At 37.7% G+C, this 27076-nt stretch overlaps 1 protein-coding gene across 3 annotated transcripts in view; it reads left to right on the forward strand.

Annotated features, from left to right (window-relative positions):
• LOC148880455 (alpha/beta-Hydrolases superfamily protein) overlaps window positions 1-27076 on the forward strand; it is a 33053-nt gene that overhangs the window by 4536 nt on the left and 1441 nt on the right. For 2 of the 3 annotated variants that reach the window (XM_088962369.1, XM_088962370.1), the window contains 5 exons: window positions 2945-3140; window positions 19834-19962; window positions 20118-20167; window positions 22267-22364; window positions 22449-22736. In XM_088962369.1, coding sequence (XP_088818495.1) covers window positions 2945-3140; window positions 19834-19962; window positions 20118-20167; window positions 22267-22364; window positions 22449-22736 — 761 coding nt within the window. Of the gene's footprint in view, window positions 1-2867; window positions 3141-19833; window positions 19963-20117; window positions 20168-22266; window positions 22365-22448; window positions 22737-27076 lie in introns of all 3 variants that reach the window. The other variant, XM_088962371.1, reaches the window with a different exon arrangement.

The following is a 27076-nucleotide window of genomic DNA, read 5'->3' on the forward strand; positions in this document are numbered from 1 at the left end:
CTCTTACATTATGTGATTAATAAATAAATGTCTTCATTTATCAAAAAAAAAAAAAAAGAAGAAGAAGAAAACATTAACCAATGTTGACTGGACTGAGAAATTATACTGGCAGAATCTTGTAATAGCAAGATAAATAAGAAAAACAGAAGAAATAGAAAGAACAAAATAAGAGTAAGGGGATAAAAGATAAAACCACCGGAGTAGGCATCAGTGGTTTCTCTAGGATTTAGCACCTAGAGAAACTCAACATGTTCATCTACACAGTCTCAATTTCTGGAAACCCGTGGTGGAAAAATGTGAGAAGAAACTTTCAGCTTGGAAAAAATGCCATCTCTCAAAAGGGGGAAGACTTACTCTCTTGAAGGCCTCTTTAGCAAATCTGCCAGTCTACTTCCTTTCAACTTTCCAGATTCCAAACAAAATCAGGAATCAGATTGAGAAGCTTCAAAGGAACTTTCTATGGGTAGGAGGTGGGGAAAAGGGGAATCATTTAGTCAATTGGAAACAAGTTTGTAAGCCTAAAGTGGAAGGCGGCCTGGGAATTGGATACTTAAAAGAGAAAAATTCTTCTCTTTTAGGTAAATGGCTGTGGAGATTCCCCAAAGAACCCAATGCTCTTTGGACTGCTGCCATATCAAGTAAATATGAATCAAATGCAAACGGGTGGGGTAGCAATCTTCATTTGAACAGGATAAAATCCACAAATCCATGGAAAGGCATCATCTCCACCTATTCTTCTTTCTTTCCTTTCATAAGATATAAAGTAGGAAATGGCTCAAAAATTAAACTCTGGAAAGACCTTTAGTGGGGGGATTCTACCCTTGCTGCCTCCTTCCCTAGACTCTTCTGCCTTCCCTTGACCAAGAAGCCACCATTTTTGCCTACCTTCCAGACCAAACTGTTGAGAACACCCTTAACCTTCAACTCAGAAGACCCCCAAGGGATTCAGAAATTTCTGAACTAATATCTTTAATTCAGACCCTTAAAGAAGCTTACATCGCCCCCTCCAAGTCTGACACCCGAATCTGGACCCTGCACCCCACTGGCGATTTCTCTTCTATGTTTATGTTCAAGGCTTTGATTACTGATAATCATCATCCCCCCTTTCCTTTTAAAAAGATTTGGTGCAGCCACATCCCCTCAAGAGTTTGCTTCTTTGTCTGGGAAGCTTGCCTCCAGAAAGTTAACACTTGTGATCTCTTGCAAAAAAAGTTTTTGGGAAGACTGTCTATTTCCCCTCATGTTTGTATTTTATGCCTCAGTGGAGGAGAATCAGCAAATCACATCTTCCTTCATTGCAATTTCACCCAAAAGATTTGGTTCCATTTTCTGAAAATGACAGGCTACAGTTGGACTATACCAAAGGATGTCAAGGACCTTCTTCAACAGTGGCAAGGAACAGGGTTAAGAGGGGTAAAATCTACTGGCTATCAACGTTACACGCAGTGCTGTGGGGTGTTTGGGACGAAATAAACAAAAGGCTTTTTGACAACAAACTAAGGTCCCTGTAGGAGCTAATTTCAGATATTTCTTACCTTTGTAACCTTTGGACGGTGAATTCAGATCTGTTCAAAGGAGTCTCAGTCAATGACCTCAATAGAGATGTTTTCCCCTTTCCATTTCTCCCTCACCTCCATCAACCACCCCTGAGAATTCCTGATCCCATCAGTGAAGGAGTGGTGATCTTAAACTTTGATGGCAGTGCTATGGGTAATCCCGGATTAGCTGGTATTGGAGGAACTTTAAGGGATGAAAGGGGAAACGACTGTTGGACTTTCAGCGGCCCAATTGGCATGGAAGATTCTACAAAGGCTGAAGTCATGGCTGCCCTCACTGGAATCAGAATTATAAAAAATTTGGAATTCAAAATGTAACCATTGTAGGTGATTCAGCCAATACTATAAAATGGTTAAGAGACAAAGAGGGAGGACCTTGGAGATTAAGTCACTATCTTGATGAGGCCAGGGACTATTTGGATTTCCTAAATGTAAAGTTAGTTTGGATTCCAAGGGAATACAATCATACTGCAGATGGCTTAGCTAAATGTGGAGTGTTCTTAGAGCATCTTTATGGTGACAAGCTTCCTCCTTTGTAATCTACAGGGGTTCTTCCCCTGCTTTGTACATCTTCCCATGCCCCCCCTTTTTATTAATGAATCTTGTTTAACTTTTTTCAAAAACATGCAAAGAAATGAGATTTGAGAGACCTCAACATGCTTGAGGGTCCAGATTAACTGTATACCTAAGGAAATAAATACTTAGTGGATGGCCTTGCAAATTCATGAATAGGGAAGGCTTTTTTTGTATAGCTCCATTTTTTTTTATCAATTCGTGCTAGAATTTTAGTTTAAAGGGGATTGTTTGTTCTTACCTTGTGAATGAGTGTATTTCCTCTCATGTACTCTTTTTGATTTTTTTTTTTTATATATATAAAGCATGTATATTACCTAATATCTCTCCAAAAGTGCGAGCAAAAAAATATCATAAATATCTTGAGAATGATGTGATTATTTCCCAGCAAATCATGAGAATGAAGACAAGAAGATTCAAGCAACATTTGAAGAACTAAACCTTGAGAGGATTTCACGGAGAACATTTTCTAGTTATTGTGTTGGGTCTATCCAGATTACTACTAGCTTGAATTTTCCAAGTTCTTGGAATAGGACTAAGTTCTATTATGGGCTTTACCATAAAATTTATTGTTCTTGTGATTGGATCTGTAAATTTTGAGTTTAAGCCTTTTGTCCATTTTCTTCATTTCGCTGTGGATATTCTACTGTTTTTCTCTTAAAAATACCCATCAGTGTGTGCTGCATGACTTCAGTTGTATTTTAACTATGGTATTTTAGAATCTCTTCTAAATTACAGATGGATTGGTAAGTTGATGAATATGAAGATATTGAAGTGGGTTTGTCACCAATCACCATACCATGTAATTATTTCAGAAGGACCAATGGATGGAGGTTCGGGGATGAACATGGTGGAATTAACAAATTTTTCTGAATCTTTTGCCACTGCCACTGCTGCTCCACCTATACATGATGGGCAACTGAGGACCCGGTTAGCAGTTTCACCTCAAAATACAACTGCAATTGCAGAAACTTCTGGTAGTGCTCGAAATGGACTGTCAATTTTCCAAAGGTAAAATATTAGATTTACTAGTTTTTTATGCATTTCTGGTTTAGGAAAAAAAATATTATGTTTACATACCATCCAATGCTTATCTCATGAAGTTTGATAAAACTAAACAGAATAATTACAATCTACACTAGTTAATGAATCAATTATCACCTAGTGGCATGGTCTCGCCTCCCAAAAAACAAGGGTGGGTTGGGCATCAGAAGATTAAGCAAAATGAATAACGCATTGTTGGGAGAATGGCTGTGGTGGAATGACGTTGAAAGAGAGTCCTTGTGGAGAACACTAATTCATGATCAGTATGGGAAAGCTGCATTAGGGTGGAAAATTGCACTAGTCCAAAGCCTATTCAGCTCAGGTGTATGGAAAGTTTCCATGAAAATCAGAGAAAATTTTCCTCAAACCATGCCATGATGGTAGCATAAAATTCTGGTATGTTGTTTGGTGGATCAAGATCCATACATCTGGCATACCCACAAATCTTCAATGCAGCAATGGACTGAAATACCCTAGTCAAGGATTATTTTGAGGTGACAGGATATCAACTTATTTGGGTGCCAAAACTTAGAAGAAGTTTATATAACTGGGAAATGTAAGAGTTGCTGGCCCTATTGGGAGATCTTAAGAAAGTGCAGATTCAGATTCACTCTCAGGAAAGGAGGTGGTGGGGTGCAGAGCATTCAGGTGACTTCTCAGTTAAGTCTTTTTGGTTGGCAGCATGTAAAATCGCAGGCATTCCTTGAAAGTGGAGTGGGAATTCCCTAATAGAGCTCACTGCAAGCCATCCCTTGCCGTTTGACCTGCTAAAGAGTTGCCTAATCTTTGGATCCATTTGAAATGAAATAACAAGGCTCCAGCTTCTCCAATGTTGATGAGGCACAGGTCAGAGGCTTTTCTAATTCCTGGTGGAAAGAGATAAAAGATTATAATGGACAACAGGAGTAGAGAGGGGGTATAAAAAAGAGAGGTGGCATAATTGGAAATAAAGATGGATCTATAATTTTTTTTCTTTGTTATCTTAGTTTCTTTTATCGATTAAAAAAAACTATGCATTTGGGGCTATATGTTTAAAATATGCTCCTTCAACTCATGATATAATGCTAAACAACCTCCTTGAGCGATATGCTCCTTCTATAGCTATATGTTTAAAATAGCCCCCACATCTTCCTCAAGCTCTCCATGGAAAGCAATACAAGAGGCATATCTTATCTTTTTTAATCTCCTCGTATTTGATGTGGGTTGTGGTTCTAGGGTCCTTTTTTGGGAAGATCTTTGGTTGGGTGATACTCCTTTTTGCTCCCTTTTCACTGATATTTATTCAGTTTTTAACTACCAGTTACAATGCATTTCGAATTTTGTCACCTTTTCTCACTTTGGATTGAGTTGGGATTTTGGTTTCAGAAGGGATTTGAGGAATAATGAGTGTGAGTCCCTTATTTGTTTGATTGATATCTTAAGTCAGCTTTCTTGGTTCAATCCCCTTTCTTGGTTCATTCTTTGGAGGACACTAGAGTGTGGTCTACTTCTTGTAACAGTACCTTGTGCTTCTTTTTTCAATACCTTGTGCAAACTCGACGGTGAGAATTTTCCAGTGAAATAGGTTTGGAGCAAGCCCATTCCACCAAAAATTCAAGCTCTGTTGTTAGGAGGTATTTCTTGGGAAGGTGAACACTTGTGACATGCTTCAAAAAAAGAGGCCAAATAAATGCCTCTCCCCTCGTATGTGCATTTTTTGCTCTACTGATGGTTGAATCTCTACTCCATTTATTGATCCATTGCCCTTTTGTGCTTTTTGTTTGGGAATCCTTTTGCTTTCTCTTTAGTTGCAAGTGGAGTACTCCCCAAGATGTAGAATACCTCTTCGATCCAAACTTGTTAAGGATGCCAACGAAAAAAGGGTGGGTTATGTGGAAATCAGTAAGAGCAGCAGTGGTGTGGACTATATGGGAGGAAAGGAATGAAAGAATATTTAATGAGAAGTATAGGTCAAAAAAAGATCTAGTGGAGGCCATAAAGATAAATGTTGCACACTGGGTAAAATCACTCTAGCTCTTTCAAAATTTCTCAATTATTACTATAGTAAGAATGTGGAATGAAGTGACACACATTGCTGAGAAGAAAGAAAGAAAGAAAGGTGATGGAGTGGAAGCCCCTGGGTCCCAACAAGATTAAGTTGAACTTTGATGGGAGCTCTATAGGAAATCTGGGTATGGCAGGCATTGGTGGTGTGATCAGAGATTCCACAAAGCAATGTATTGGCTATGTACTCAGGACCTTTAGGGGAAGGTGATTCTTTAAAAGCTGAACTATTAGCTCTGCTACAAGGGTTAAAAATTGCCAAGCAAGTAGATCATAAGAACTTGGAAATAGAAGGGGACTCAAAAATAGTGATATCTTGGACCATTTCAAGCAATAGTGTTGTTCCTTGGATCTATAGACATCCATTAAGGGAGATGGTAAGCATAGCAAGGGAACTCAATGCCTCGTTCACATGGATCAGGAGAACTGCAAATGGAATGGCTGATTCTCTAGCTAAATAGGGAGTTCAAAGGCAGCAGCTTTTGTTCTGTATTTAATTCTCTTAATTGAATAAAATTCTCATTTTGCTGATAAAAAATAATGCTAAACAACTCAAGGACCCTCTAACAGAGGATATGAACCTTGGTAGAATGGAATGGCAAAACAGAAGTTTGCAGTGACCAAAATATAGGACATATGTCGGAAATGTCGAGGGGAAATATTGTAAAAATTAGAGACATTGTGGAAATATTATGAAATATGTGGAAATATGCAATGATATTTTCTAAAATGATAAAAGAAGCATTAATACATATTTCTAGACTATTATCTTATTCCCAGCCATTATATAAAGGTAAGAAACTAAGTTCAATAACAAATTAGTAAATGACGATTTACTGATTTATTATGCATTTTGATGTTTTTACAAGGTTATCTGATATTTTCTTTTCTTATTTTTAATTCTGATTTATTATAAATTCTAATATATTTATTTCACACTATTAAATAGAAATACATTTGTTCTGATTTTTTAAATATTAAAATTATAATACATTATGCTTTATTATAAATTTAATAAACTGATTCTTCTTTTTGTAGTATTAAGATTATAATAAATTCTAATTTCTTATAAAACTTAATGAATTTATTACGATTTTTAATACTAAGCTTATAATAAATTATGATTTAGTATAAAATTTAATAAGTTTATTCTGATTTTTTATATTAAATGTAGAATATGATTTATTATAAAATTTAATAAACATTTTCTGATTTTAATAAATATTTTAAAAAATACTAACTAGTTAATATTTTATTACTTGAAAAGTATTTTATGTTTTATATTATAAAGTAATTAATTTATTCTTTTGTTTTTATATTTTGTTAATTCTTTTTTATAAATATTTTATTCGAAATATTAAATAGAAATTATTAATGGAATAATTTATATTAATATATTGTATTATAATAATATAATATATTAGTATTATATTATTAATGTACATTAGTCGACATAATAGGAAAAACTGTCTTTTTTTTTTGGTTATTTGGACTGATTTGGTTGACATTTCCGAAATATAGGAAGTGTCGACCAAAATAATGTAATTTTTATATTACTATCTATTTTCATGTCGGTGAGCCTCGACATCGACATATGTCAGGCGACATTAGCGACATTTCACGACATTTGAAACCATGGCTAGGAGAGTTCACAGTGGCACCCCACAACACATCCCAACTGTGTATTGGGAACATCTCCCACTGATAAGTATGGGAGATGTTTCCATGCACGCTGGCATGTGCATGTGAGGCACTGATGTGACCTCGTTAGGACAAGGTTGCTTTTAGTGTAGTTCTTATCATCTATTAGTATCCTCCTGAATATTGTAGGACTTGAAAACAATATAGTTGAGTTGGCAGAGACAGGGAAGTTGAAAAAGTGGATAGAATTTTAAGAAGCTTGTCTCGTTGGATATTTTGTAAATTGTAATCCTGATGTAAGGAATGTAGCATAGTGGTTGACAAAGAAATGGAGCACTGATGGACTAGTGGAGGTTAGGAAATTGTGTGGAGGCCTTTTTTTATTTGCTCAGCTGAGGAAGAAGCTGAAAGTATTTTGGAACAGGGGATAAAACAATGGCATAGAGCCAAACTTAGAATTGGTCAATGGGTGTGGTCAGTTGTGACATTGAATAATGTTTCATTAAAGATACTTGTGGATCGATGTGGCAAGAATTCTGTTCCACATGCAGTTCAGCTTTTTTTTTTTTTTTGAGGGGTCTGTGTTGCATATGGTTGCTTTAGGAAGATTGGTAGAAGTGGTTCAACTCAAGGGCCAGTTGCAGGTTTCCAAAATCCCCATTGAGTCAGATGATTCATCTTTGGTTCTGTCCTTTTCTGAGTTCTTGTCTGCAGGTAACTTCTATAAATTTTGTGTTTTGATTGAAGGCAAAATATTAGTGACTGGGGAGGAAAGTGTAGGAGTTTCTAAAGAGGGGATGGAAATTCAATAGAAGTTGTTTTCAACAGGTAACAAAGGGTTAGAGGGCAGTTCTTTTGCAATTCAGCAAGAAGATTAAGGTCAGGTTGTCAGGTGGCAAATAGTGGGGGTAATTTTGGTATTTTATTCAGGTCCTATGGATAAGGGTGAGAACTCTTGGATTTTGGGGGTGTACAAGAGCAGCAGTATGCTGGACAATATGGGAAGAAAGGAATCAAAGAATTTTTTCAGACAAGGAAAGGAGCAGAGAAGCAATCATAGAAGCCATTTCTGTCAGAGTGATCCATTGGGTTAAATACTTGAGAAGTTTTGATGACATTTCCACAAATGACCTGCTTAGGAAGTGGAAGGAGGTGGCTGATTCTTCTCTTTCAAGAGTTGTTATAAGGCCGGTTTGGGTCCCACTGAATTTCAATGGTAGTAATGAGGGGAATCCTCGCCCTTCAAGTATTGGAGGTGTTTTTTGGAGTGAAGAGGGAGGAATTATTGCCCTTTAGTCGGGGCCGATAGATGTGGGAGACTCATTCAGGGCAGAAATCTTGGCTGTGATGGAAGGGATCCAAAAAGCCTAAGGAGTTGAATATAAGAAGATTGATCATAGAAGGGGATTCAAATTTGGTAGTCAGCTGGCTGCAAAAAGATGAAACTGGCTAGTAGAAATTTGTCAATGAAAGGAGGAAGTTTAAGTATTTAACACTAGATATAGAGATCAAGTTGCAGTGAGTTAAAAGGAGTGCAAATGCCTTTGCCGATGTTTTGGCAAAGCAAGGGGTGGGAAGGGATCAACTCTTCTGGGCTGTTCTGTAATTGTTGTATGTTTTTGTCATCTTGGAGAGTGTTAAGAGAGTTTATCTCTCTCCGGGATGCTCACTTGTATCTTTTTCATTAATTAATGAAGTTTTCTGGTTATTGATAAAAAAAGTTTAAATTTCAAGGTAAAGAAAATGGATATTCATTTATTGCAGTATGAGGAAATGGTTAATATTTAAAGAATAGAGGGATGATGTGATGGGAAATGAGGAGATTTAAGAACTGCTCATCATTAGGATGAAATGAAGGATGTGTTCCTCATTTGGGTAGACAAATAGAGAGATCAAATGAAGGATGCAGATTCTCGAGGGATAGAATGGGGATATCATAAGTTGGATTGAAGTCTTTGTATGTACGAGTATTCGGCTGATAAGAGTTCTTATTAGCCTATACTTAAGTTTAAGTTGTCCTGTACTGGGCCTTTGTTAATGGGCCTAATCCTGTTTAATGTTTTAAGTTGTCTAGGTGTCCCATCACTAATCAGGGGCATTCTAGTAACTTCCTGTATTATTGTACTACATCATAATATAAATAATAATACTGTCGACTGAGTAGAGTAGTTCGACATTCCAGCATCTCTTCTTCTTCTTCTCTTTTTTGCTACTTCGGCTACAGTAATTTAGCTTTCATGGTATCAGGGCATTAGCTTCTTCCTAGTTTCAGCCGGCACACACTCTCTTCTCTTGCTGTCTTTTCATCTTCTCTCTTCCTTTTCTGAGTTGCTGCAGTGAAAACCTAGGGGTGTAAGAGAGTAAAGCAAGTTCGAACCTAGGGCTTCTCTTGGTTGTAGGACTCGAGGGAAGTAAGACCCAGAAGTAGATGTCCTACTAGGTTATTTCCAGCAAATAGTAGCTATTTGGCTACTAAGAGAGGTCTGTGTAGGACAGACCTAGTTGAGGACTGATTTCAGCAGTCCTAGCACTAGCCGAAAGGGGCTTAGCTACTGCTACTGTTGCAGCCTCGAACTGTTCACTTGCTACTGTTGCAGCATCGAACTGTTCACTCGCTATTGTTGCAGCCTCGAACTGTTCGCTCGCTACTGTACCCGAACTGTTGCAGTTTTTGGTTCAGCCCAAGTGAAGTCTATCTAGTGTTCTACCAGCACTGTGAACACTTCTACCAGCATAGCAATGTGGCAAACAGCTCCAAGTTCAGGGTGGTTATCAGTCCAAAACCCCTCACCACTGCTGTGAGATTACCTAGGGAGCTGCCATCTCCAGATTGTTCAGCACTGTGAACCCTAGTTGAGGACTGATGTCAGCAGTCCTAGTATTGGCCGCAAGGAAGGGCACTCTTTTTACAGTTGCAGTACTCGAAGTTCAAGTGGAGTCTGCATAGCACAATAGTTGAGAACCCTTAGCTTCAGGTTAGTTACCAGCCCAGAACTCCTTGCTTGCTGTTGTAACTGAAACTGTTTCAGAACTGTGACAGTCTCGGCAAGTCTGAAACTGTGTCGAGTGCTGTCAGAACCTGCTGTGATCATTTCAGCTAATCAGATCTGCTCCAGAACTGGTTCAGAACCTTCAGAACTGCTTCGGCTAGTCTTAATCAGTGTCACCTACACAGTGGCTGCAGTCAAGATGTCTTCAATACCCAGAGATGTTTCTTCTAGAGATAACAGGCCTGCGGCAAGTGGGAATTTTGTCACCAGCAACAATGATGACAACTCACAAAATACACCAACAGTGTCTTCTTCTCCTATGGGACTGGTTGCTGATTCTTCTGGAACTGGTACTTTGGGCTTCACTGCTAGTGAGGTTGAGGTCCTTAGCAGGGGGGCATTAGCCCGTCTAAGAAATAATTCTTTTGCTTCTACATCTCTTGCTAGATCAGGTACAGCCTCTGCCTTCAATGCCACTGGCTCTATTGACTCTACTTCTTGGGTTATTGATTCCGGTGCTACTGACCATATGACACATATGTCTTCCCTATTCTCTTCATATCATTTGTTGTCTGGTCAGGATAAGATGAGAGTTGCTGACGGGTCTTTCTCCACTATCTTTGGGAAGGGAATTGTTGACCTAAGCAAGGACCTCTCTCTTAAATTAGTTTTACATGTTCCCAGTCTTACCTCAAATCTTGTCTGTTTCAAAACTTACTTAAATTTTGAACTGTAGTATAACCTTTTTTCCTACTCATTGTGTCTTCCAGGACAGATTGACAAGGAGAACGATTGGGTGCGGTTATGAGTATGGAGGCCTCTACTACCTTGATGCAGACATCGGCTTAGCCTTACAAGCATCTGCTGCTAGTAATCCGGAAAGTGTGGAGTCAATAGCTAAGCTGCATCTTTGGCATGCTAGGCTAGGTCATGTGTCTTTCTCCTCATTAGGAATGTTGTTTCCCGAATTGTTTAGGGGCATTCCAAGTCAGAGTCTAACCTGTGAAGTATGTCAAATGTCAAAGCAATGTAGAACTGTGTATCCAATTTCCAACAATGAAATTTGTGCTCCTTTTGATTTGGTTCATTCTGATGTCTGGGGACCTTCACCCATTGTTTCCTTTGATGGCTTCCAGTACTTTATCAGTTTTATTGACCACTACTCTCGTTGTACATGGATCTACCTGTTAAAAGGACGGGATGAAGTACCACGGATAACCATGGCATTTTGCAAGATGATTGAAACACAGTTTAATAAGAAGATTAAGCAATTCAGGTCAGACAATGCTGTTGAATACTTAGAAAAATCCTTTATTCATGAAGATGCTGGCATACTACATCAGTCATCATGTGCTTATACTCCTCAGCAGAATGGGGTTGTTGAGTGCAAGAATAGACATCTATTGGAGATAGCTCGAGCCTTACTATTCCAGCACAAAGTCCCCAAGCAATACTTGTCTCAAGCTTATTCATGAAGATGCTGGCATACTACATCAGTCATCCTGTGCTTATACTCCTCAGCAGAATGGGGTTGTTGAGTGCAAGAATAGACATCTATTGGAGACAACTCGAGCCTTACTATTCCAGCACAAAGTCCCCAAGCAATACTTGTCTCAAGCTGTACTTTCTGCCTCATATCTGATAAACCGGATGCCATCTAAGGTGTTGGGTATGAAAACTCCTTTATCTGTTTTGTGCCCCTCTTCCATACTTTCCCCTTCCTCCTCGGGTCTTTGGCTGTATATGTTTCATACATGTGAAGGATCCAAAGAAGACCATGTTGGATGCTAAGGCTACAAAGGGAATATTCTTGGGGTACTCTCCTACACAAAAGGGTTACAAGTGTTATGACCCTGTCTCCAAGAGAAAGTATGTCACCAGAGATGTGGTCTTCTTTGAGTCTCAATCCTATTTTCAGTCTTCTCAGAATCCTCTTCAGGGGGAGACTAGTGGGATGGAAGAGGATTCTCATTCTCCCTCCTTTTTTGTTTCCCTATCTGCCTCGGGTCTTCCATCCTCTCCTCCTACTCCTTGTTGTGACATTCCAGATCAACCCAGTGAGGCTCCCACTGTGCTGATTACCTCTCCTGATGCTGCAGATGTTCCTGAAGGCTCCGGTAGGCAACAAAAAGAGATACTTACATACAACAGAAGGAAAAGGGGCCCTCAACCGCATGACAGCAACCAGTTGGACTCAGATCAATCTGTCTCTACAATCCAAGGTAATTTCAACTCTCATACTTCTAATTTGGATCTTCCTATTGCTCTCCGTAAGCCTATCCGCTCTTGCACCACCCGGCACCCCATTGCTGATTTTGTTTCTTACTCACATTTATCTCATGCCTATCACTCCTTTGTGTCTTCTCTTTCCTCTGTGCGTGTTCCTTCTAGGTACTCAGAGGCTGTGTCTGATCCAAGGTGGAAAGAAGCTATGAATGAAGAGATGAAAGCCCTAATGAAAGCAAGAACTTGGGAATTAGTGGATCTGCCAGAGGGGAAGACCACTGTTGGGTGCAAGTGGGTGTTTACTATAAAGCACAGGGAGGACGGGTCCATTGAAAGGTACAAGGCCAGACTTGTGGCAAGGGGGTTTACTCAAAAAGAAGGGATTGACTACAAAGAAACCTTTGCCCCAGTAGCAAAGCTCAACACAATTCGGGTTCTATTGTCACTTGCAGCAAACTTTTCATGGGAACTTCATTAGCTGGATGTGAAGAATGCCTTCTTAAATGGTGACCTTCATGAAGAGGTATTTATGAAACCTCCACCAGGCTATGACTTTAGTAGAAAGGTGTGCAAATTGAGAAAACATTATATGGGTTGAAGAAATCTCCCTGTGCATGGTTTGAGAGGCTTTGTGGGGCCATGAAGAAAGTGGGGTACACTCAGAGTGGTGCAGACCATACCTTGTTCATAAGGAGACAGGATAGCAAACTTACTGACTCATTGTTTATGTGGATGATATGGTAATTACCGGGAATGACTTAGAAGAGATAAAAAGACTGAAGGAGTTTCTAGCTTCTGAATTTGAGATCAAAGACTTGGGTCATTTAAGATATTTTCTTGGGATTGAAGTTGCCAAGTCGAGAGGAAATCTACATATGTCATCGGAAGTATGTTCTTGACCTCCTAGAGGAAACAGGCATGATGGGGTGCAGGCCAGCAGATACTCCAATGGAACAGAATCATGGCCTGCAGGAATCAGTAGGGGAGGACTACTGTGATAAAGAGAGATACCAAAAATTGGTAGGGAAGCTGATATACTATCCCTCACTCGGCCAGATATTGCTTATGTTGTGTATGTTGTCAGTCAATTTATGCACTCTCCAAAGATCCCTCATATGAAAGCAGTTGAAAGGATTCTCAGGTACTTGAAGACTTGCCCAGGGAAGGGAATTCTCTTCAGGAAAAACAATAGAATTGAAATTGAAGCCTACACTGATGTAGATTGAGCTGGGTTTGTTGGAGACAGGAAGTCAACCTCGGGTTACTGTACATTTGTGGGAGGAAACCTGATCACATGGCGCAGTAAGAAGCAAAATGTAGTGGCTAGATCAAGTGCAGAAGCAGAGTATCGAGCTATGGCCCATGGGGTTGCTGAACTCTTATGGCTCAGAACTCTTCTTAATGAACTTGGCATTAAGGCTGAAGGTCCTCTCAGGCTGTATTGTGACAATAAAGCTGCCATCAACATTGCCAACAATCCTGTGCAGCATGACAAGACAAAACATATTGAGATTGATCGACACTTTGTTAGAGAAAGAATTGTCTCGAGTGAACTCTGTGTGCCTTATACTCCATCTGAGATGCAAATTGCAGATGTACTGACTAAAGGGCTGGCAGTAGCAAAGTTTAGGGACATGCTTGGCAAGCTAAACATGATTGATATCTACGCTTAGCTTGAGGGGGAGTGTTGGATTGAAGTCTTTGTATGTACGAGTATTCGGCTGATAAGAGTTCTTATTAGCCTATACTTAAGTTTAAGTTGTCTTGTACTGGGCCTTTGTTAATGGGCCTAATCCTGTTTAATGTTTTAAGTTGTCTGGGTGTCCCATCACTAATCATGGGCATTCTAGTAACTTCCTGTATCATTGTACTACATCATAATATAAATAATAGTACTGTCGACTGAGTAGAGTAGTTCAACATTCCAGCATCTCTTCTTCTTCTTCTTCTCTTTTCTGCTACTTCGGCTATAGTAATTTAGCTTTCATCATATAAAAATCTTAAAAAGGATATAGTTGGGATAAGGCACAGATGATGATGATGATATAAAAATCTTAAAAAGGGGGAGGTGACATCAAATGATTCTAATTGAAGAGTTAAGGTGTTGATGATGGTGTAGAGTCAAGTTAGGAAAATTGTTTCTAAGTGGTTACTTGATTTCCAACTTCTATAAAAGATAAAGGTAGAATGTTATAGGAGGAGACAATGCTCTAGGAAAGTTGATCAAGCAGATGACAATTCTCAAGATTGAAGTTCCCTCTCTAAAACTCAACGTTGTTGTAAATGGTAAACCAGTTTTCAAAAGGTGTGTCATGCACAGTGTGAGGTGTATTTTAAGGCATGTACCTTGTTTGAATCTATTAAATATGTCGCTAGTTTTATCTTTAGTGTCGTAGGGGCACTTTTGTATTTTTCCCTTTTTATTTTGTCTTAGGTCGCTTTAGTATAAATACTAATGCTGGTGCCACCAGCACAACCTTTTGAATCCCAAATCTCTGTTTTCTGTCTTCTCTTCTTCCTCTCTTCTACTATTTTGTCCCAAGTTTACATGGTAGCAGAGCATGGATCTTGGCCCTGAAGACCGTTCGATCAAGGATTCCTGTTCTCTCTTGCTGTATTTTCCTCCATATCAAGGAAAGTATACTCCAGCGGCAGGTTTAAGGGGATCAACTTAATTTTTTCTCTTTTTTTCTCTTGGTCGTGTGCCAAGATATAGCCCGTATGTGTAGTGATAGAATGCAGGAGGGTGTTTGAGGTGTGTTCTCTTCCCCTATGTGGGTCATGTGATCCTTGTATGTTCAGGTGAGTGATTTGTAGGTCTCACCTGTGCTTGCAGTGACAGCAGGTTTATTCACTGTTTTTTTATGAAAGTGTAATTGTTTGCCCTAGAGGAGGGGCGCTTGATGTTTGTAGAGGCTATCCAGACCTTTGTTGATCTTGGTTGTTATTTTTTGGCTTCTGAACCAGTTCCAGAAGTGTTCTAGTACTTGTTTAGTGTTTGGACAGTGGTGAATATTTTTTTTTTTATGCTGTTGTATAAGGCTGAGTGGTCTGGTAATTGTTTCCACCTTCTTGTGCCTGCTGTGTTGCTGAACTGTAACAACAGTCCTTGTTAATATGTCTTCTAAGGATTCAGCCACTTTCAGTGTGTCTACTAGCCATGGTAGAGTGAGTGGGGGATTTGGTATGAACTTTCCTATGGTTGTGGTTCCCTTAGATGGACTAAACTACCTAGAATGGTCGAAGGGAATTAAATTTTACATAACTGCAAGGGAAAAATTGGCTACATAAATGGAAGAATTAAGGAGCCGAAGTTTAAGAGTGTAGAACATGATAAGTGGAATCAGGAAAATAGTATGCTGATGTCATAGCTCTTAGTCTCCATGTTGCCACAAGTGAGGAAAAGTTTTATGTGGGCAGAGAGCTTGTGAAATTTGGGACCAAGCAAAATTCACATATTTTGAGCAAAGGCATATGCAAAAATCTACCAACTACAAGTTGAATCTTCTACTTGTAGATAGGGGGAGCGGGGCCTCTCAGCTTATTGCTCAGATTTAACATCTATCTAGTGGGAGTTGGATCACTACCTGAATATGGATTGGAAATGTGATGTAGATGCCAAGACCTATAAGTGTCTGGTTCCACAACAACGAGTCTTTGTCTTCCTTTTGGGACTAAATCCTATGTATGAATCCATCAAGGTGCAGATTTTAGGAAGTAAAGATTTTCCTTTTAGTTCAAGTAGTGTATGCCTTGGTGCAATCAGAAGAGAGTAGGAGAAATGTGATGAATTCTTTTGAGGGGGAGCTAGATGCTTTGGTAGTTAGGGGAGGTGCAAATGCAAGCAATGGAAGTTCTGTTAAGAGGGGAGATTTCTAGAAGAAAGTGTATGACAAAGATAAACTTTGGTGTACCCATTGTCAATGGTCTAGGCATATTAGGGACACTTGTTGGGATCTCCACGGGAAGCCTTAGTGGGCTCAGGAGATAAGTAAGAAACCAGAACAAAACAAAAAGCCTAACTAGCAAGTTCAAAGGAAGTGTAGTTCAGCAAACATGGCCTCTCAGGAGCATTAGTCTATTGGCTCCACCATGACTCGAGAATGTCCTTTTGGTTTTGATCCCGAGGAAGACATCATCAATCCATTTTGTGACCAGTTGGAAAATATACCACCAACATCATCATATTCACTAGGGGCGGGTCCTATCCAATCAGGTACTCTTATTCTCCTTGATGTGTCTGAACCCATTGCCATTGATTCTTCTACTATTGATGACCTAGATATCCCTATTTCTCAAAGAAAGGGAGTAAGGTCTTGCACCACTAAGCACCTTATTTCTCATTTTATTTCCGATGAGAATATTTCACCCTCTTTTCTTGCTTTTCTCTCTTCCATTGGTGGCAAAACCTCTCTCCATACCTGAATGGATAGATGCAATGAAAGAAGAGATCAAGGTTGTGCACAAAAATGGTACATGGGAGTTGGTGGATCTTCCTGAAGGAATTGAACCCATAAGGTGTAAGTGGGTGTTTACAATGAAACATAGGGCATATGGCACAGTGGAAAGGTATAAATCCCGGTTAGTGGCGAAAGGGCTTACTCAAATGTATGGAGTAGATTATGCAGAGACCTTTGCCTTGGTTGCTAAGATGAATTCTATTAGAGTCCTTTTTCTATGGCAGCTAACCTTGATTGGGATCTCCATTAATTGGATACAAAAAATTCTTTCTTGAATGGTGACCTTGAAGAAGAGGTGTATACGGTGCAATCCCCAAGTTTTTGTGCGGCAGTGAACAAAAAGTGTGTAGGCCGAAGAAGTCCTTGCATGGACTAAAACAATCACCAAGGGCTTGGTTCATCCATTTTCATGTAGCTTTGTAGTAGATTGCCTACAAATAGTGTCAGATGGATCATGCATTATTTGTGAAAAGAAGAGAAGAAAAAATTGCATCCTTAATAGTCTATGTTGATGACATGGTGATCACTGGTGACTAGAAAACTGAACTTCAGAAACTAAAGGAGTTACTAGCCTCTTGGTTTGAGTTGAAAGATCTAGGTCCCTTGCAATATTTCCTTGGAATTGAAGTTTCCCACTCACAAAAGGGAATCCTCATTTCTCAAAGGAAATACATTCTAGATTTGTTACAAGATTCAGGAAAATTGGGGGTGAAACTAGCTGACTCATTCTCCCATTGATCCAAACCACAGACTAAGTGATTGTGGTTGTGAGACTATTAAAGACATGAAGTAATTCCAGAGACTTGTAGGGAAGCTTTTGTAACTGTCTATGACTTGACCAAACATTGCTTATGCCATGGGTGTTCTTAGCTAGTTAATGCATGCCTCTTCACACTTAGAAGTGGCCAAAAGATTCTCAAGCATCTCAAGAAGTTTCAAGAAACAAAACGTTGTGTCTAAGTCCAATGTTGAAACTGAGTACAGAGCTATGTCCCATGGAGTGGCTGAGATTATGTGGATAAAAAATCTACTGGGTGAGCTAGGGTTTTCTGTTGACAGTCCCATGTCCTTATTATTATGATAACAAGGCTTCCATCAGCATTGCAGCTAATCCAATACTTCATGATATAACTAAACACATTGAGGTGGACAAACATTTTATCAAGGAGAAACTTGTCAGTGGGGAAGTGTGTACTCCCTATGTTAGTTCTAAGCAGCAACTTGCGAACATTTTCACAAAGAGTCTACATCACTTGCGGCACAATGACTTATGTGATAAATTGGGCATGATTGACATCTATGCCCCAACTTGATGGAGAGTGTTAAATCTATTGCTAGCTTAAGCTTTAGTGTCATAAAGGGCACTTTTGTAATTTTCCCTTTTTATTTATATATAAATACTAATGTTGGTGCCGCCAACACAACCTTTTGAATCCTAAATCTCTGTTTTCTCTCCTCTTCTTCTTCCTCTCCTACTATTTTCTCCCAAGTTTACAAAATCTAAGAAGGCCACTTTTGAAAGGTGCATTGCCTGTGGTAAGGTGCAAGGCAACCTAAGTGTGTGCCTTTAATAAGTTTTCTTTTTATCTATTTTAGTGTATATTATTATGTGTTTTACGCCTTTGTAATCTCTAAATAACCTTTTATTCTACTGATTAAAAAAAAACCTTTTTATTCTTGTTTGTGCATTGGTAGTGGTCTATTAATTTTCAGATCAAACAAAAAAAGTAAACAATAACTTACATATTTTGGCTTGAAAGCCTGAATTGACAAGTAAAGATAGATAGAAAAATTTCCACTTGTAAGGCAGTGGTGATGATAGTCTTGGCTCTGAAGTTGAGAAGAAGAAGGAAATAATGAGAGGGAATTAGGGTTTTTCTCAGGAATGCTGAAAGGATGAATGAAAAAGATCCCTCCACTTCGAAGGGGAAGGGTCTTTATTTATAGACAAAGGAGAGTGCTTATACATGCATGGAACGAAGAATTCCAAAATTTTCCTAAGGTGGTTAAACTTAGATCTCTAGGCTGATTTGATGGGGACACACATCGGAACATAAAGTGGGGACCCACTGCCAGCCTGTGCAGGCTGTCCGCTGCCGTTATCACCCTTTCGCGATCCTATCATGCATCACATCCGGGTAACTTTTTCGCAGGGCACACATGTTGTACAAAGCTCCTTGCTTTTATGTCCACAGGTTTTCTTTCTGTGGATTTATGTGAGTAAGCATGTTACATTTTATAGTGTTCTATGAGATTGTACTGCGGCTGGAAAAGTTAGGTTTTTTATTTGTATTCTGCGGTGAGTAACCACGGCTGACTTGTGATGCTACAACAAAAGTACAATTGATCTCTGTTCTACTTAGTTTAATGAAAGAGGTAGAAAGAGATAGAAACAAATTCCCTTTGGATGAAGTTACTATTAGTAAATAAAGAGGTAGAAACAAATTCTGGTAGTAGAAAAAGAAATTCAAGTTAGCAAAGAGTTGGTTTTGTTCTTCGGTGGTGAAGAATTTGCAAGGAAGTATTTTTGGAATTAGAAGAAAGAGATAAAGATGGAAAATCATCAATTTCATTTGATGATTGATATTATTTCATTCAAGTAGGGGTTGAGAGGAGCAGAAGTTTCAGATGGTCTAAGTTCCATGCTAGAGAGAGTATGTTATCTAAATGAGAAGTGGATGTAAGATGAGGATTGGAGGAAAATAGGTAAAAGAGGGAAGCTTGATAGTTGATACTCTGAGGTGAACATTATTGTGAGACATTGATGGATGGGGTTGTGTAGGTAAGAACTGGTGGTTTTTATTTGTTTGTGGTATATGGTTTTTGGTCATGGTCTATGTTTTCTTCAATGTATGATGATTTAAAAGAGCAAAGTGTGTAACTGTTGTCTGTGTTGGTGAATATTGTTCTTAGTTTTAATTGGGATTATGTTGTTTTGGGGGAGAGGATGATAAGATATCACTTTTTCTTACTTCCTGGGTGATTCCTTATCATCTATTCTTGTGTTCTCCTTTCTTTATCAAAGGTTTTTTTCTTTGTCATAAAGGAAAAATAAAACAATGGTTGGATTTTAGCCAATTGATGACACAACGTTGATCCAATATGCATTATAATGCATTTTATAGAGAATCTCTTTTGAATTACAGCTATAACATCTATTTCATATCCTTGGACTAAATAATATCAAATATGACATAAACAACCATATATATTTTGTCATTTACACGTATGTAAGCACTGTTAGGTGGAAGTTTTTATCCTCTTCAAAATTTATGGCTGTTTGGATGTTGTCTTGTTCAGCCTCATTGCCCGTGCCCGGAGGACTGTACATGGGTCAGCAGATGATATTGGATGGCTACAACATGCATCAGAAATGCCCCCAGTTGAAGATGGGACACAGAGATTCATGGAATTGCTTGACAATATCAGGTGTTCCTATACAATTATACTTCACCCTTTTTCAGGAAACAAAAAAATCAGCTTTCCTATAGCATCATGCTAGTCTTTTATGTATTGGGCTGCATAACATGGTTGTGTAATTTGGTTTTCTAACCACTAAATTCAGTTGCCTCTCCATCTGTCAGGCATGGTGTTCACACATTGCCAAACTCAATGATTTACTTACTGGTTCCAGGTATCTATACAATTTCATCACTAAAGGTTAATACTTGTGAGAGAAGTAAAATAGGAAGAAACTACTATGTTTTTTTTTTTTACTGTTTGCCTGCTCACGGATGGAACACATCCAGATGTGCCCTAATAGAAAATAACTGGCATAACTAAATGAGTATAACCAGTTTAACGAAAGGCATTTTCTTCTATTATGGGTAAAGGTGTTGTATGTATTATGTTCTTAAAAGAGGTGGTAAACCATGTCATAACTAGAGCTTCACATGGTTAAAGAGTGAAGAACCATTTAAAAGAGTCATACAGATCGAACTTTATCCCTTTGAAATCTTTGAGGATGCTCTCATGCACTATAAAAGCTCTCTCAGTCTTCCCAGGCTGTATTGGGAATTTGGGATGCTTTTGAAGAATTAATTCTGATTTCTTTTTGATAGGTAACAAGAAACTTTTATTGGAAAAAGAATATGTGCAACAGAAGAGTAGACCAGCTACCAGCAGTAGCCAGTCTAGTCAAACACTTTTACATCGTTTCCCAAAACCTATTCATCCCTTGTCTGGCTAGAGAATTGGCTAGTCCATTTTCCAATCTTTGAATCCAGGTGAATCTTGTGTTCAGATTTCTTGAGAGCCGCCTGATTTGCCTCAGCATTTGTCTGAACCACCATGAGCTGAGCCTGCTAGTTTGCAACATAGTTCTTGAATCACCTAATGCATGGAGGTTTGTGATGCCCAGAGACCTGCTTTATCTTGGTTTACAAAAATTGTTGAAACTAATTCTTTTTTTTTTTTTTTCTGGGCTCAAAACTCAAGTCTAAGATTTGATTCTTTGAAGCTAAAATGTTAATCTCTAATCATTTTTGGCTTAAAACTCATCTTCAAATAAAGATTCTTTAGAGCAGAATTTTAACTGAGCATAGCCTCAATAACTACGTATATAGTGGTAAGTTTTTCTATCAAAAACTCAACTATTTCTCTCATTCCAAGGATTCCAACACAATGTGAAGGGCCACTGCTTCCAGAGGATGGTTCCACAGGACTAAAACCTCTAACTGGCCATGAGGATATCAACATAGAAAGGTTCTTAGGAGTTACCAAAATTGATAGAGAAGGGCTATAAGTATGAACAGACATGTAGGAAATTTTGCAGTGGATTAATAAATGCCGAACCAACTCCACCAATACTGCATATGGCACACATGCATTGTCAAGAACCCTTATTCTAGAGATGAGATGATTAGTTGTCAAAACTCAAGACCTTATCAGCTGCTGCTAAGGAGACCATTGCATGGTGCAATGGTAAACCCTGGAGCTTACAAGCATGAGAATATGGGTTTCAGTCTGAGAGCAGTCACTTCATGCAAGAAAATGCAGGTCGTTTGGTTCATATCCAGTCCACCGCTCCCATGAGTATCTTTGTTTATAAGTGATGAAAATATCATTAAAGACACTAAAAGGTATTACAATAACAGCATCCAAACAGAGGCATGAGATGCAGCTCCCATTCTAAAATCAGAATTACAATTGAGCCAAAAACAGTTCAGACTTATGCACCCCTGGTTTTGCAAAAAAAAAAAAAAAACAGCTATCCCATTGAACAGTAATTGTCATATCTCTAATTAACCATTTAAATCTTTTCATTGATTCCCTATATTCCAAACCACTGTTTCTGGTTCCTTCAGCCACCGTACTACCAGTTTAGGGTCACCCTCAATTACCACTGTCATAATTTAAGTCTCTAGCAATTTGTACTCCTTACAAGACTACTTTGAACTCAGGGTCCCAAGACCCCCATTCCAGGACCAGAATTGGTTAATGGCCCTTTTTTACCTACCAATTACCACAATTCACATAAAGGATACCATGGAGGGAATATGAGCCTCTCCAAACCCATTTCCATGGGAATGTCCCAGTAAAGTGCAAATGGCAACTCTCTTATCATATCAGTTTTTGATTGGAGAAATCAAGATGGTTTGGATAATCAAGTGGTGGATACTGATACAGCTGGTTTTCTCCTGACTTTCATATCCCCCTGCATGGGTGGTGATGAACTCAACTTTTATTAAAACTGGTTTTCTTATGATGTTTCCATGTTTTCTGATTTGGCAGGTCTTTTTAGTAACCATGGCCCACTTTATTTTGTTAGTACAAAATTGTGCTTCTCAAAAATGGGTCTTGCATGCCATATTGCCAAGATTCACAGTGAGGTAGGTGTTTCAATTGTAAGTTGTACTTTTTAAATTCCTCTTGTTAGGTTATTTTTCTTTAATATTTTGGCATTTACCATTCAGGCTTCAGTGGAGAAAAATGCTAGAGAAATAAAAGAGTACATTGAGGAAATTTATTGGGGCTCCAAGAAGCGTGTGTTGCTTCTTGGACATAGCAAAGGTGGAGTGGATGCAGCAGCTGCATTGTCTATGTATTGGTCTGATTTGAAAGACAAAGTTGCTGGGTTGGTTTTAGCACAAAGCCCATATGGAGGTAGCCCAATCGCATCAGATATCATGCGGGAAGGGCAGCTTGGTGATTATGTCAAATTAAGAAAACTCATGGAGATCTTGATCTCTAAAGTGATTAAGGTATATGCCTTTCTTCTTTTTAAGGCTAATATCTTTTTTCTTTGTTTTATTTTTGAATTATTTGATGCATTTGTCCATGGGCATTGCTTTCTTATTGTAGATTTATTTTCTATTCTCTACTAAGGTGCCGTTTGGCAAGTTTTTTGAGAAAGATCTTCCAACAGCTTAAATGGCCAAAAGATGTAATGAGCTTTTGGGGTCGTCTTTAAATCCATGATCTACAGAGCTGTTAAATGAAAGATTTTAGGTGCAGAAAGACAGGAAGCTTGATTTGAAGCTTTCAGATTTTTGGCCATTTGGGCTTCCATGAGCTTTTTAGGGCATAGGTCTTTCTGGCTTCCTGTCTTTCATTGCCAAACAGAGAGGTCTTCCATGCTTTGAAAAGCCCGAAAAACCACACGAAAAGACTTGTCAAACACCTCTTAAGTGTGCTCAAGTAGATAAAGTATTGCTCTGCATCTTTATTTTCTTCTCTATTGGATGATCATACTGAACTTTACATCTTTGATGAATTTATGCCACTAAGGAATTAAACTATGTTAAACTTTTAACCCGAAATGCTCAACAATTTATGTCTAAAAATCTGGACTAGCAATAACAATGGTAAAAAATTAAAAATTTGAAATTGTAAATGTTAAGAGTTGGGGATAGAATTCGACTATGATACCGAAAAGACATCATTATGGGATAAACTTACAGCCAACCAAATGGTATCATAAAAGAGATGTCCAATCAGGTGGTATTCATCAAATTTACAGGGGTGCTTTGATTGGTCAAATCTCTTCTAGTATCATAGATTTTCCCTAAATGGTATCATAAAAGACATCATTAGACTTGTTTTAGGTGAAGAAACTATTTATATAAGTACTACTTTATACACCTCAACTATGTTAGGAAGAAAACATTAAGAGGCAATTTTTGGAAAACATAGATAGACTAATTCAAGAAATTTCCAAATTGAAAGAAGATTTTTTTATAGGAGATGGACATGTGGGGAGGGAAGTAGAAGATTTGATAGGGTGCACATTGGGGATTTAGTTTGAGAGAAATGAAATAGGAGATACATTTTACAATTCGTAACAGCTTATGATATGGCAATAATAAACACATACTTTATAAAAGGATGAATCATTTAAGTAATGTTTAAAAAAGTATCCTCAAGTCAGATAGATTACTTTTCCTTGGTAGGAGAATAGAATGAATGATGTTTAAGTACCACAAAGTTATTCTAAGGGAAAGCTGAAGCATAGAACATAGACTAATGGTGGTTTTTTTTTTTTTTTTTTTGGTGGGGGGAGAGAAATTAATGGTGGTAGATTTGTGCATTAAAATATGGAGAAAAGAAAACAAAAGAAAATAGGCATCCAAGAGTTAGATGGGCAAATCTAAAAGGAGAAAAACTAAAATAATTTAAAAACAAACTAATAGTAGAAGGAAAAAAAGGAAATAGAATTTAGATGAAGAGACAACAACATGTGTAGGAGTGACTATGGGCTAGGCCAGGCTTTGGGCCTATGACATCAAATAATAAAAACATAAATATTTATAATATTTTAAATTATAAAATGTATAGTATATGTATAAAAGTGTTTTGTGGAGTCTTGCTTTGAACTACTTTATTCCAACCCAACACTCATGGGTTGCCTATTGTTAAATAGCATAGTTTTCAAGGCACCAAGGCGAGGCTAGGCAACAGTGGGGGGTGCCTAGTCGCCTTGGTGATGAATTTTTTGTAAGTAAAAACATGTATCCTAGGGTAGTTCCCTAGAGTCCATAATCATATTTCCTTAATAAATATCCATAATTTTCATAAGTATAAACTTCATGTTAAAGTATAGAAAATTAACATATTCCAACATATTCATGAGAAGAAAAAGAAGGAAAAGAAAATCCGAAAAATGTAGGGGTTGAACCCCTATTTCTGTTATAGGAAATGAAGAAAATAAAAGGTGGAAGAAGAAGAAGTCTTAGAGGGTTCAATACAGCATTTAGCAATGTTTGTGTTGATTAAACCCTAACAAATAAGAAAATAACAAAAAGAAATTAGTATATAAACACACAAAATGAATATTTTAGTTTAAAAATGTCTTTTATAATTATAACCTCAAAAAATTAAGAATATAAAAGTTTGTTATAATGCGCTATAGAAAATTACTTAGCGATTAGGAAGGTGAGACTCCAAGGGCACCTTGTCACCTAGGTGTCGCCTTGACAACTATGTTAAATAGATGAGTAAAAAACCTTCATTTTCATAATTAGTTGATGTGGGATCTTGAATGTCAACTTGCACACCCAACTATTTAAACTTGGCTTGTTCATTTGAGGTCCCACAGTGACTAAGTACGGAAAGGAAGGCTTTGCATTCATTTATATGAGAATAGCTAACCAAAGAAAATACGTTATGCACTCTTACATTTATATAAAACTAGCAGAAGTGCACGTGCTACGCACGTGTATTAGTAGTAAAAGTTATTTAATATGAAAAATAATTTCTTAAAATAAAATCAAGAAAATAATCACAATACAAAAAATTAGATTTTTTTTCATAACCCTAACGTACATAGGTTATTACAACTTTGAAGAATAATTGATTACATGATAATTATTTTCATAACCAACTTTTGTTAGTTGGGTAAGCATTATTCGTCTTTTACTTTTTACTTTATCGTAGAGTTTTCTCTTGGTAGTTACAAAGGTATAAATGGAGTCAGTTGAGAATAAATAAGAAAAACAATATATAAAATAAGAAAATAAAAATGTTGTTTCTCTAGGAAATTAACAATATAGTGACGATTATTAGGGATGGCAATTGTCCCTCCCGATCCCTGTCCCATGGGGCTCCCCTACTTGTATTGTATATATGTATGCATGTATCTATATATGTTAATATGTATGTATATTAATATTTTAAAAAATATAGTTGGATATGTTTGAAGATATTTGGATTTTTTTAATAGGAGGTAAATTTTAACTATTTTTTTAAGAAACAAAAAAACAAAAAACAAATGATTGACATCATAGAAAAATCATGGGGAGTGAGGATCCCTGTGGGGACGAGGATGGGATAACCTTGTCCCCGCCATTGGGGACAAGGATTGGGATTTCTGCAAGGACAGGGACAGGAGTGGCTCCCTGCCCCATTGCCATTCCTAACAATCATCCGTCATCACCCTCTTTCTCTATAAATTAGCAAAACGTTATTTTTCTTCTTATAGTCATAAGTCATTTAGATCAGAAGTTGTCAACATTAATTAATGCCAAGCTTGCCATGTATAAATTTTTATTTTCATTTTTATTATATAAAAAAATAAAAATCAATAACACAATAAAAACTTTTGAGAAAATCATAAAATAATCAACAAATGGCACTATCGCAAAGGGTATGGACGAAATAATAATTTGTTGACTTATTGATAGCCCTAAATATTGGGCTCGAGGAGAGTGTATTAATTGAGATGGTTCTGGGTCTAATTTTTATTAGTAACTTATTTCTAAATAAATAAATAATTTAGTAAATCAAATAAATAAGAGTTTATAGATAACACTGTATTTAGTTTAATAAAATAAACGAATAAAACTTTTTTGGGACAAGACTAGTACAGGCTATCCCGAACCAGGCCTAACCCTTTGACAGCCCTAAATATTGGGCTCAGGGGAGAGTGGGGCAGGTAAATAAATAAATAATTCATTTAATTTAACAAAATAAATAAATAAAGTTTATTTATTACTAGGATGGGATTGGTACAAGCTATCCCGAACCAGACCCGACCTGTTTATAACTCTAAACGTTGGGCTCTATGAGAGAGAGAGAGAATTAATCAGGGTGGTTTTTTGTCTATTTTGCTAGGAATAATAATTTGTTAGTAAATTAGTTTTATATAAATAAATAATTTAGGACAGGCTATCCCAAACCAGACCCGACCCATTGACAATCCTAAATATTGGGCAAGAGAGAGGAAAGAATCAAGTGAGAGAGAAAGAGATGACTTTCATTGTTTTTGTTTTATATGATGACTTCCATTTAGAATACACCAACTAATTGATGTTGGCTCAGTTGATATGGTCTCTAGCTGGCTATAGCTGAGAGTTGGGATCAAATGGGGTACTCCCCCCCGAGAGAGAGAGGAGTATACCAAATTATTTTTCGCATATTCTAAATCTTAATTCCTCAAACCCCAGGCCTAGACCTTATATATTCTAACCCTCAATACCTAGAACTGAAGTGTCTCTAGCAGAATACCCTGTATATTGATTTAGGGAACCCACATCTAAATTCTTTATACTCAACTGTTGGAACTCCTAATGTTTTGTCAGTTTTAAAGTTTTATGCCATCTTGTAA

The sequence above is a fragment of the Nelumbo lutea genome, chromosome 1, assembly GCF_056320005.1.
Source record: "Nelumbo lutea isolate HS-2025 chromosome 1, American lotus-T2T, whole genome shotgun sequence".
NCBI lineage: Eukaryota > Viridiplantae > Streptophyta > Magnoliopsida > Proteales > Nelumbonaceae > Nelumbo > Nelumbo lutea.